At 35.5% G+C, this 13,319-nt stretch overlaps 1 protein-coding gene across 3 annotated transcripts in view; it reads left to right on the top strand.

Moving 5' to 3' along the window:
- Positions 1 to 13,319, top strand: part of STS (steroid sulfatase) — a 109,001-nt gene that overhangs the window by 56,778 nt on the left and 38,904 nt on the right. For all 3 annotated transcript variants that reach the window (XM_015627786.3, XM_015627776.3, XM_015627792.3), the window contains one exon: positions 10,228 to 10,365. In XM_015627786.3, coding sequence (XP_015483272.1) covers positions 10,228 to 10,365 — 138 coding nt within the window. The remainder of the gene's footprint in view (positions 1 to 10,227; positions 10,366 to 13,319) is intronic.

Below are 13,319 nucleotides of genomic sequence, written 5' to 3'. Positions count from 1 at the left end.
GATGGCCTAGTTAAAGAGAACTTTCAGGACTTCCTTGGCAAAAAAATACTAGACAATAATATCTCATTTACCTCTCAGAATATAACAGATTTTTGATGAGACATTTAATTACTTCCCTTTTTATGTATTAACTTTGGGAATTCATGGTAAAATAGTAGAAAATAACTTTTTTAAATAGGAGGAACTGGTATAGTAAATATATTATCAGTAAATATATGCAAATGTCCTACTGTTACCTTATTTACTTGTTGAATCTTGATAATGATAGAGTCAGTTCCTGTGTATAGTCACCCATACTTCTCCAGTGCCTTCTAGAGCAGAAATCTGTTTGCTGGATTGTACTTACTTCTCTCTGCATGTGATACTGAAACACCAGTGCATTACAGAGCTATTCATGTGAAGTGTGAAGATTCCAAACATCTCCTGTTCAAAGACATCTGGTTATATACAAATTCTTGAATTTGATTTTATAGGTTCAAAAATTATTAGTTCATAAAAACATACATTAATAGGGAGGAACTAACCCTCCTACCTGCCTGTGTATCCATAGGATATTCCCATAAGTATTCCCATAAGTAAGAAATGTGCTGCTTGGGGCCTTCAAGTGGTTATTTGACATCTGTTCTTTGGAGAGTTACCTTGGCAATAGCTTCTCTCTTCCCAAAATAATGCCTAATTACAGCTAGACTAATTTGTTCCATATACCTATGTAAATATTTCAGCTGATCTGTGGTGTTTTGTGAATGTCCTTCCTCATCTCAGATTTAGCTTTCAGATTTATCCTAAATACCACATCTCACTGTGATCCTTAGGTGCAAGGTAGAGCCCTTTCAGAATTCAGCCTTCTCTTCACACAATAAAAATACCCTTTGGACCATTTTTGTAACAAATGACAAACAAAATGACACATAGCATTCATAGTCTTAAACCTTTATAAACTTAGATAAATTAGTAATTTACACAGAACATTTTATTTTTTTATTATTAAATTAGTAGAAATTAGAGAAAAGGCAAATAAATGAGTCTAATGATCTCAGGGCCCTCTCTGATCTTGACTTGACCATGTCAAACATATCTTGGCCTAAGCAGAGCCCTCAAGTATTTCCAAACCAATTTAAAACAAAAATGACATATTTCTCTTTCCAGGCCTCAGACCAGAAAAGCTCAGATTTTCTTCCTCATAGGCATCTGCTGTGGTACCGAACACTGCCCTGAAACTTCAACAAAACTCCTTTTGAATAGGCTGAGAATACTTTTTCAAGAGGACTTAGATGATTTGAGGAATCAAAGTGCCATTTCATGAGATAGTGAGTATTCTTTTTGAGCTAGTAATCTGTCATCAATGAGTATGACCTGAAAAATTATTTGCCTTCCCTGCAGAAAAGATCCTCTGGAATTTAAGTCACCATATATTTTTCATGTTTAACACACATATCTATATCAGAGGAAAAAGCGCCCAATCATACATAATTTGTGGTTCTCAATGTATTTGTTTGTATTTTTTTTCCTAAATTCTGAATGTCATCTAGAGAAGACACAGTAGAGTCTATATCATTAATGGAAAATTCCCTTGAAACAATTTTCATAGTCAGGTTTGCTTTCTTATTAGTAGTAACAGTGTCTGTACAGAGATTCATTATCAAATAACATTTTTGAGATGGTGATTTCACAGTTGGCTTTGGGTGTCTAAGTAGCACTTAGGCTCAGAAGTTAGAGATGTAGGTGAATTAAAAAGTGTGCATTATGATCCTCATGTCTAGGAGAAAAAAAAAAGGTGTATTGGGGATAAGTTAATGCACACCTACTTCCATGTTAGAATAGATTTGCACAGTTAAAATCAGAAAACCAGGAAAATAAATTTATTGAGATTTCATGATGAGTATAATTCAATCTTGATAAAAATCCTCTTAACTATATGGAATTCAATTTATAGCAAGTGTTTAAAACCTGCTTCCAAATTCAGCAAAGATTAAAAAATTTAGACAATAGATGTCTAAAAAGACAATAAATGCTTATGCTCTATTGTCAGCCAATTTTTCACAGTTTGAATTTTACTTAATAAAAGTTATAAAAGTGATATAAACTGGAAAATACTTTGAAATTTTTAGAAAAGTGCAGAGGGTTAAAATGGGGGGTTAAATTTTTTTTTCCTGCTTTAAATTCTTCATAATTCTTCAAAGATTAATCTGGCAAAATGTTGTCATTATGCATTTGGTTGTGGGACCACATACATATTCAATTTAAAACTTAGTCTGACATTAATAAATGTTTAAACCTTTGAAGACATAGGAAAGAGTTTCTTTTACGACTCTCCATTTATGCAATTAATCACAATTGGCATATATTGGAATGGTCAAATAGCTGAAGCCTTAAATTCACCTGACAGTCTAATTCAAAATTGAATGGTATCCCTCAGTTTTCACTACATTTTGCCAAGGTCACACCTAAAGGATTCCCTTTTATAATTTGGAAGAAAACATGTGAGACCTCAGTGGGAAATGAGACAATGTCTTTTTAATTATTCATCTTACTTGTATGTGTGAAATGGCATCTTAGATATGTGCGGAATGAAGATGCAAATTTACCCAAAAAGTTATCACAGCTGTCATGCAAAATGCAAATGCAATGGACCCTTCTAAAATTGCATGACCATCTTTCATATTTTAGCATTTTAAGCAGGCTAAAATTCAAGATTTACATTAGAAATACATAGACCTATGTTCAACAGATGTAAGGTCTAAAAGTAAATTTAAAGCAATGCATTTATTAGCTAATTTAAATACTTATAAGGAAATAGCCACTGATTAGTTATACTTTTTGACCTGTAATAATCCATCATTAGTGCTGCAGTGCGGGAAACTTTTCCATCCTGGATTGTCTCTTTTACTTCTGTACTTACAGGTCTTCAGATGTCCTAACTGGGTGCTTTATTATGCACATGTATTTATACATATCTAAAGTATCATTCCAACTTTCATATTTAAAAAATAATTTGAACCAATATTAATAAGAAAAATAAGGGATGTAGTACTCATCTCTAGGAAAAACCTCATGCATAAGTCAAAATTTGGTTGATTTATTCAAAGCTGCTAAGCAGTGTGCGCATCTAATCTGTTCACTATGCTGAAAATTTATCCTGAGGGTCTGAAAGACACATTATACTTATAAAACTGTATAAACAGTCACAAATGAATTGCAAGTTTACAGCTACATGGGCATCTAAATTCAAACAAAAAACAACTTCACACTGATAGCTTAGCTGACACCATACCAAAGTTGCCTTGTTTAAAAGACTGCACTTTTCTGAGCACTTCCACTGATTTACTTGTCCCACTCTGAGTCTAGGGGAATCTACCAGGAAAGTGTCTGATATTCTACAGACTATGGGGACCTAAGAACTTCTTATCTGATTTCTAGTGGTAGGAAGTTACATCCAGGGCAATTGCCTTACCTTACTTCACATTGAAAAGAATTCAGAATTTTTGGGGCCAAATTCTTAGGATAGGTGATCTGCATATGAAAACCTATGCTTTTTGCTTTGTCTACACTGTATGTAAATCCCACCCTCAATGTATCTACAGTATGCACAGCTGGAGCTAGATTGTGCCTGCACTAGACTTCATCAATCTAGGATTCATCAATCCTACCATATTTAAAACTGCCAACAGTGGCAGGTCTGGACTATCTTCTGGGCTGGAAAAAGACTGTCAGCACACCAGAAGAGACAAGAAACCCACTTCAGACCAGCTCTGCTGTGGTCCCTGACTGCCCATCAGCAGTGTGAGTGCCTTAGTTGCATTCCCAGAATTCATCCTTGAATTTGGACTGGAAGAAATTCAGGTCACAAAATCCAAGAGGGCTTTGCTATGGAAACATAAATATGGTAACTGTCCGTGATTGGATTTACTGTAAGTATGCATATTCCTGTTACAAATTAAAACACTAATATAGATGTGTTTCTTCAGAACCAGATGCTACTTTTTGGCAGAATTTCTGGTTGAAATTGAAGATCCCACTAACCTGTCTTAGCAGGAGCTTACCATATTTGAGACAACAGCTTTGTACTTATGGAGAAGACTTCATTGTATGGCTTGTTTCCATGGTGTAACTTTAGAAATAGTAGCGCAGTAGTACTGATTCAAGGCTTTGTACTAAATGTAAACTCTACATTCTTTTTGGAGGAAGAACCTTATACCTTTTGTAATTAGTTATGAATCTGTTTTCTGTTCTGCTCAAAGAGTTGTACTACCTAGTATTCACTTTCATCTTTGAGGTTCATATGCTAATGTCCTACTTATGAGAATCACTTGTTTTCTTAGGTGGATGTGTTCTGTTGACTGGCTAGATAATGTGCCATAGCATATCCTAATGCTTTGTCCCAGAATTTCCACTCTACAGTGGTTGTGTTGTAGCTCTGAATGTTAAACAAGTTGTGTGCAGACTTTATGTACTGTTCACCATATGTGCAGCCACTTCTTGTGTTGCTGTCAATGGTTTTATTATTTTCCATCTTTACCTCAAGTGTTGTACTCAATGACTAGGTCTGAAAGTGATAATTACTTCCCCACTGCAGAGACAAACTGATTTACATATTTATCAAAGGGAAACTGTATGGCTTTGAGCACACCACAGGAACATTTGCATATTTATAACTTGAAATATACAAAAGCTAAAATTAAGATAGGAATGTCTTGATCTTAGTTATAAGCTTGTTTTAATACAAAGGTTTTAGTCAGTGGCTTTTGTAATCAGATCAGTGCATTAGAGTGAAGTATCTTTTCTTCATCACAGAAAATCAACATAGAGATTAAAATTATTGTTAACTTGTGAATGATGGTATGCAGAAGCTGCAACATTAAGTTTTCATAAGGTGAAAATCTTAGTCTTTGAGCCCTGAAGAGATGATTAACTGTGGAAAAACCTTAAACTGCTGTAGCAGAAAGGGGCTCCCAAGAGGTTTCTATGTAGTAAACCTATGGGTACACAGTTGAAAGGCATCAATATATTTTCTGGGAGAAATGTGGATTTCCAAATACTTAGGCATGTAGCATTAATTTGTAGGATTTTATGCATCTATTCAAAGGCTTGCCACTCAACAGAGGTGAATGCCTGAAGCTGACTACAAGTTGTGATTCTGGTTAATGATGCTATTCCAAACCAAATATGAGCAGCAGTAGCAAATTGTGAACAGCAAATAAAAACAATAAAACACCAGCAACAATCAAACTGCCTCTTCTAAGCAGTGATGTGATGGTTTATTTTCCCAGGCTGATCTATTGGATTCTTTGTTCAATAAGTGTCTTACTATAAGTTTCTGGATACAAGAGAGGCATGTGAAAGTTTACTGGAGATGGAAAAGAGCATTACATTAACAGGAATTTCCTTTCCTGTCAACTGTCTTTTCCTGAGACAGATTCTTAACCCTCCTTCTGAAACATATTTTGTCTTTGAATCTGGCAAACAGCTTTAAAGGTCTCCTCACTAGTAGAGGGACTATTTTTTTTCTAATGCCTAGATTACAGAGAGGTATTCTGTTTCCTCTAGCTTTCTATTCACAATTTCAGCAATACCCTAAATTATTTTGAATTAATACAAATAATATTTCTTTCCTAATGACTTGAAATGATGATCAACTAATTTTTGAATAAAATGCATTTGTTCATATGCTTGCTTGACTAAACCTTTGAACACTTTTCCAAATCACTAACATGTTTGTAAACACTTTATTGTTTTTCAGTGTTTGTACCTTGTTTACAAATGAATAGTCATTTTTTAGAAGCCTTATCTCTTCAAGTACATGCGTACAGTAGGAGCTTTATATGAGTCAAAACTCAGTAATTACGATCATCATTGGCAAGGCTCGTTCAGCTACTATTCAGGCAGTGCTGGAGAAGTTGAAAAGTGGCATGGCTCTGTGTTTCCTTCCAAAGAACAGAGTCAATTGCTCTTCTCATTTTCACATGGCTATCACTCCACTGAAATTGGCATTTTCACATTCAGTATGAAACAATTCTTTATAATTTTACACAGCTTGAAGCAAGAATGGAGAGCAGAATATAGAGAGCATTCCTCACTATATTTCACAAGAAATTTCATTTAAATTTTGGAATATCGATGCACTAATTAAGTCAAGTAACATCTTAACGCAGTTCTCAGTCTGTTTTGTATCTTAAAAATATATAAATGGAAGAAAAATGTCCAATAACGCCTTTTTCTGCTACAATGTTAGTCACCTGCATTGCAGAATACATTCCTATAATGGCAGTGGTAGGAGTAGCTTGATCTGAAATTCTAGTTTCTAAATAGCTGCAGAAATTATGGAGCTACATCAGCTAGATTGATTTTGATATTCAGAAATGTTGCCTTTCCAAATACATTCTGTTCAAATCAGAAAATAACAATAGCTGTTACCATCCACATAGATCAGTACAGCAGTTAATTTTTCAGAACACGGCTTTCAAGCAAGGTGAGCTGTAGCTGCTTGAACAAAACCATGGTTTTCCTGACGTTTTGACCTATTCATCCTACAGTTTCATATTCTGTATAAACCCATGACAACCAAAAATTCTATTGAAATTTGTATTGCTTTCTGAAGCCTGCAATAGAACTCACAGGGGACACTAAGCCAGCTGAAGTCCCATTCTTCTAACTAAAAAGAACATGATGCATGACATATTTCCAATCATATTTTATGGGTGAAGCAATACAATTTTACCATCATCTCTTATGCAGACATCATTTATCTGTTCACCACACTCATTAAAGTGTGTTGCTCATGGAGTTGCATGTCTAGCACTTTGGGTACAATTCATCTTACTGTCCTTGATGTCTAATATGAAAGCATTTAGTTTTCAGTTACTTGCCTATCTTCTCTTTTTCAGTCAACAGCTAAAAAAGGTCTTTTTGCAGCTGTGATTCACCTCTTCCAAGGCAGCTAAAATAACTGCCATTGCCTGGGAATATTTATACATCAATTTTAACTTAATTCTAAAGTCTCTGAAATATACAGAAGTAATGAGAGTAAAGAAGTTAAAATCACAAAAAAAAAAAAAAATAACAGTAAAAGATGTGTTTGTCTTCATGAGAGTATTTGCTTCCAAAATTCATATAATACTGAACATGAAAGATAACTATCCACAGACATCCACAATGCATTCTTTGCATTTTTTTTTACACTGGTTATCATTTAGAAATATTGGTAAGTGAATATGTTTCATGTGTTAATGGGAGTCACACCATTCAAATGCACTTAGATGTGGCTTATTTCCTGGTAGCACACACTTTGATGTTTATTTACAGTTTTCATTCTAGTAGGTGCCAGTGTTCAAAATAGAAATGGAAGGTTTGTTGTGACTGCCATACTCTGACAATACTGTTTTTGAATTACCACTATTAGTCCATCTGTATTGAAAAATGCTTCTTCTAAGAAAAATTGGCATTTTAGCATTCATTAATTAAACCTAATGTAGGCAGTCTTCTGTGTTTAAAAACCTTTCTGAAGGAAATGGAAGTTTTACCATTGAGTTTAACAAGTTTTGGATGAGAATTTCTATGCATTTTATATGGCTGTATTTTTTCCTAATATGGGAAGCATCTGAATGTCAAAATTTTATATTTTTTTTCAGAGTAAGTCAAGTTACTCAATCTCGTTAAAAAAAAAAAAGTCATTATAATGTCTTACATTTAATTTTAATATTAATTTTTAACTTTAAGTTTATCTGTGATAGTGAGACAATTTTCATTGCTTCTCATATATTCCCAGATTAGTTGGGAAATCAAAGTGGCCATTACTGAATGATTGCCAATACCTTTGATCACCAGAGATCATTTAATGTTATATACTGAGCACCATTCTCATTTTATTTTCATTTTGTTTTGTATACAATATTAACTTGAAAGTTCAATTTCATCATGGAACATAATGTATGTATAAAATACTATTGTGCACATCACTGCACGTACATTTCTTTCCACAATATTATTTATTATTATTGTCATTGTATCATAAAATCATAGCTAGATGTAGGTTTGGAGGGAACTCTGGAAGTCATGTGGCTGAATACCTACACATAATTTTCTAATTTATCTTTATACTCTACTTTTTATCATCATTGACACATTTTCAAGAGATATTGTAATCACTTAGAAAAAAAATCTCCAAACAATTTCAGAAGCCAATGGGAAATGGCCTCTTTCTTTTCTGGCATTAACTCCACCTTATGCAGCAAGCACATGGATTGTCAGATGGATCTGCATGATTTTCCCTCAACCCACCAACTATAAATGTCAGCCTTTGTAACAGATTTTCTCAGCTCTGTTGGGAAATTTCAACTCCCACGAGGCTTCAAAATTTACATAAACAAATTCTCCTACTCTTATATTTCTTCTTTGCTCCTACTTTACAAACAAGACCAACAGGTATCTACTTAAATTTAGTGGCTGCTGTTCCTTTGTTCATGACTCAGTCATTTGAAAAATTAAGACAGTCAACCTGTTCAAAAAACAGCTGTAGTATGATATAACATTAAGAGGCAACTAGAAATAGCAGCAATAAAGTATGATAATTACTCCTTATCCAGAAAAAGAGCATAGCAACAGAAACAGTGATCTGAAAACCATTTAGAAGGCTCTGTATTTCTAAGTTATCTCATCCTCTTTGACACAATAATTAGTCATCAGATGATGAATTAATTCTTAGTGGACAGGTTAGCAAATCAAAATTAACATTCAAATTGGACCATTCTTGGATGCTTAAGTAAAAGAATAAAGATAAAATGGTTGTGAAGAGAGAATTATCTTTATATGTTCTGAGATCCCTAAAGGACAGATTCATTGTCAGGCTGATGTGAAGAATTATATTCTTAAGTTTTGGTCATTTTCCAGGACCAATAATTTTAGATTCCTAATCAGTATAAAATTCACTGGAGCAAGTTACAAAGAGCAGCTTCACTCTCTTTCATATAGAAACACACTTTAAAGAATTCAGTCTAAATAGGTTTCAGTGTAATTTATATAACTGCAAGGCCCTCTACAATGCCAAAGTAGTGTGAGGAGCCCTTTGTGAAAATGAAACATGAGCCCATGGTGCCTGAGAGGTACAAAACATATCCTTGTAGATACTTTTAAAGGTGTGTACCTGGGTGTGTTCATTACCTTGCACATTTTGAGTCTAGTTGATGCTTTTCTATATGATGAGATATTAAGGGGTAATTATTAGGTACCACACATACTTCAAAGGTGTTACATACATTACTTTTTTTTTTTTGTCTTACTCTAACACTCACGCTGAGATTTTTGCCATGCTGCCTCTATAGGTTGCTAGGCAGCAAGGCTTTACCCTCAAACTGTGAGATCTACTCTGCATGCTGAGACTCTTTCCTCAGTGTTACTGAATATCCTCAGTGGCTTGAATCTTCTTGCTAAGGGGTTTCCTTGACTGGGAGCCACTGCTTCCAAAAGTCACTTGTTCTCTGTGGATTAGCCCTTTTCTCTGATGTGCACAAATCCTCTCATATTGTACTTCAAGAAATTCTGCAGCAACAGAGTCACAGTCCCAATTGCAACAAGCCTTGTGTGGTTGTGCCCTACTGCATGCTGCATGTGCCAATTGCTGTGTATAAGAGAGTTTATGTGAAAAGTAGTCTCAAAATGGCATAAGGACACAAGTGTTTATATGTGCCAAGGTTAATAAAAAAGTCATTTAAAGTCCCCAGTGTCCAGAGGAGGCAATGAAGCTGGTGAGGGGCTTGGAACACAAACCCTGTGAGGAACAGCTGAGGGAGCTGGGGTTGTTTAGCCTGGAGAAAAGGAGACTCAGAGGTGACCTCATCACTCTACAATTCCTGAAAGGTGGGTGTTAGTCAGGTGGGGTTGGTCTCTTTTTCCAGGCAACAGGTGATGGAATGAGAGAACACAAGCCTTAAGCCATGCCAGGGCAAGTTTAGGTTAGAAATCACAAAAAACTCTTCACTGAAGGAGTGATTGGGCGCTGGAATTGCCTGCCCAGGGAGGTGGTGGAGTCACCATCCTTGGACATGTTTAAAAAAAGACTGGACATGGCACTTAGTGCCATGTTTTACTTGATGAGGAAGTGTTAGGTTAGGTCATAGGTTGGACTTGATGATCCCAAAGGTCTTTTCCAACCTAGTTCATTCTGTGATTATTAAAGCTGTCCTTTGTTTCTTTTATTTATTTATTTATTTTTATTTTTTATTTTTTCCCACCTAGGGCAAGTTCTGAATGTACTGGAGAAGCACAATCTGAGTGACAAAACTCTTGTATACTTTACATCTGACCAAGGTGCTCATGTTGAAGAAATCTCCAGTGCTGGAGAAGTCCATGGAGGATACAATGGTATATATAAAGGTGAATATTCACTGATTGTTCTGAAAAAATGCAAGATGAAAGCATCTCCTTGGGTTTGCACCAAAACTGTAATGTACTGTGTGGCTAAGGATAAGGATAAAATCTTTGATCTAACTGAAATAAAGTAAGAATGTTTGTTTTTATTCTTTTTAAGGAAATTTAACAAGTCTTCTTGTCTCTTTATGAGAGATTAATTTCTTTTCATTCTTTCACTAACTAAAGGCTGTGTGATTTGTTTTCCACTCGTATTTCATGGGTCAAGATAAAGAAATCCAGCAATTTTTGGAAAGTCATTCACACAACTTGAAAGTTTTGGTTGTAGAGATAACAAAGTAAAATGTCCTTAGGTCTTTCTTTGTTTTTTTTGGTGGTTTTATTTGGTTTGGGTTTTTTTAAAATATATATATAGTATCACAGAACTACAAAATCTCATAGTAGTTGAGCCTGGAAGGTATCTCCCAAGGTCTGCAGTCCCAGCCCTGCAGAGCAGGGTCAGCTGTAGCACATTGCTCAGGATTGTATCCAGTCAAGTTATGAAAATCTCCAGTGATGGAAACTTCATAGCATCCTTGGGCAAATTTCTCTAGTGTTTAATCACACTCACCTTAAAAAAAAACAAAACCAAAAAACCTTTTTCTTATGTTTAAATAGAGTTTTCTCTGGTTTAGTTTGTGCCCATTGCCTCTTGTCCTGTCAGTGGCCCCCCACTGAAAAGAGTCTGGCTCTGTCTTTTTTACTCAGGTAAATCCATGTAATCCCTACAGATGCATAAAATCCTGCTAAGCATTTTCTTCTCCAGGATAAGCATCTCTTCAGCCTCTCCTCATATACTGAATGCTCCAGATGCTTAATCATTCATCACCTTCCTTTGAACTCATTCAGGTATGCCCATGTACCTTGTACTGGGGAGTTCTGCACTTGGACCTAGTGCCCCAGGCATGTTTCACCAGTGCTGTGCAGAGAACAAGACCTGCCAGAAGCATTTTTCCTAATGCAGATCAGAGTGATGTTGTCCTTCCTTGCCAGAAGGGCACATTGCTGGCTCATGATCAGCTGGTTGCTCATTAGAACCCTCCAGTTCCTCTCTGCAGAGCTGCTTTCCAGCAAGTTACTCCCCAGCCTTTGCTTTGCTAGAGGTTACCACTGTGAAGATGTGGACTTGATATTTCCTTTGCTGAACTTAATGGGGCTCCTTTTGACCCATTTCTCCAAGCCTATAAAAGTCCCTTTGGATGGTAACACAACCTTCCACTCCTGCCAGATTTATATCACCTGCAAACCTTCAAAAAGGAAATAATTCAGGCATACAGAGTAAGCAATAACCTTACAGAGGGGTTTTCAAGCAAGAGGACTCCACAGTTTTTAGTCAGTAGGTATCTGTCTGAGAAATGACCCTTATATTTTAAGAGAGCTTCAAAGCAAATTCCACACAAGAAAAACAAGGAATGCCACAGTCATGAGGTCTGTATATCAGATGGGTCCCTTTAGGCTAACATCAGAGTGAAATGTATCTTGTACGTTAGCACATAGGCCTTGCACAGTGATCTAAGTAATTAAGGAACCATATGGTTACATATCTGTAGCTGTAGGCACAGCCTGAGGTGTTTTAGAAGCTCTAAAAAATATTTCCCTTCTAGAATGCCAGACATAAGGTACAGGATAAATGATAAGGAAGGAAAAAACACACTTGGGAATATGTCTTCTTGAGGAACTTTGATTAAATGAAGTCTTTTCTCTCAAGTCTTGTAAAATTTTGTATTCATACCTACAGTGCAGAGAAAAACTTGAAATAGATCTTACCTGGATTAAGAAAAAAACATGATTGATAGGATTATTTGGGTAGTAAATGGAGCTTCTTTTTAAAAAAAAGGAAAAACTGTGTGATTTGCAGTTAACACCTGTGGTGTGCTGACAAATGGGTTAGAAAATAATCACAATGTAAGAAAGAAAATTATTATTTGATAAGAGACATTCTTAATAAAATAAAAAAAAATAAAAGACCCATGTAATTCATTGAATATACTCCTAATGTTTTAAAATACAATGGATTCTGCTTTATATTCCACTCCCTGCATCTCAAAATCAGTCCTTCATTTAACAGGTATATTATGCATCATTTTCAAAAGGACTTAAGTAGAAATTATCAATTAATTGCATAACTAGCATTTTTAATACATAGGAATTTATTCATATTAAAAGTCACATGTGATAAAAGTGTCTGTACATCTCTGGCAGAGTTAATGAGAACCAGACCTGTGAAGCTCCAGGACTCAGGCACTGATAAAGCAATGTGCCTAAAAAAGCAAAAGGACAATATTTATGCTGCTTGTGCTTATGTGTGCACACACCAAGACTTTGCTTCCTGTGGTGTGCAGTTTAAAAACGTGAGACACACACATCCTTTCTCCCTCCCTGTCTCTGCTAATCAATCTCCACTATTTATCTTTTTGTATCTGAGTGCTGTATAAATGCAAATATGAATCAAGCCACTTAACCCTCTTGTCAGAGCTGGAGCAGTATGCTCAGCAATAATTGGTTCTGCCCTAAAATCAAAAGCTCTCAACCGATCTCCACAATTCTAACTCACTAATTTCTCTTGATACCTAGCCAAATAAGCAGCAATAATAAAATTTAAGAGGGGTTTGGAGAGTTAAGCTAGTGCTGCAAAACTCCATGCAAAAAGGAGAAATTTCAGTTTGAAGGTTTTAGTACTCTGTATTCTAACTACAGAACGGTTCACCATAAATTTGGATAGCCCTTGAAATTAGAAACCAGAGTTTACATAATGTTTAACCAATTGCTGTTGTACAAGGTCTGGTTTATTTCTGCAGTATTCCTTTTCAGAAAACATTATATAGTAATATAAAGTCTTTCCAGTGGCCTTTTTCTGAAAGTTGGTTGTAAGGATCTGTGTAGTAAATAAAATCCCTAGGATCCTAATCCTAGACAGTAGA

The sequence above is a fragment of the Parus major genome, chromosome 1, assembly GCF_001522545.3.
Source record: "Parus major isolate Abel chromosome 1, Parus_major1.1, whole genome shotgun sequence".
NCBI classification, from domain to species: domain Eukaryota; kingdom Metazoa; phylum Chordata; class Aves; order Passeriformes; family Paridae; genus Parus; species Parus major.
This window is presented reverse-complemented; position numbering and strand designations above follow the sequence as displayed.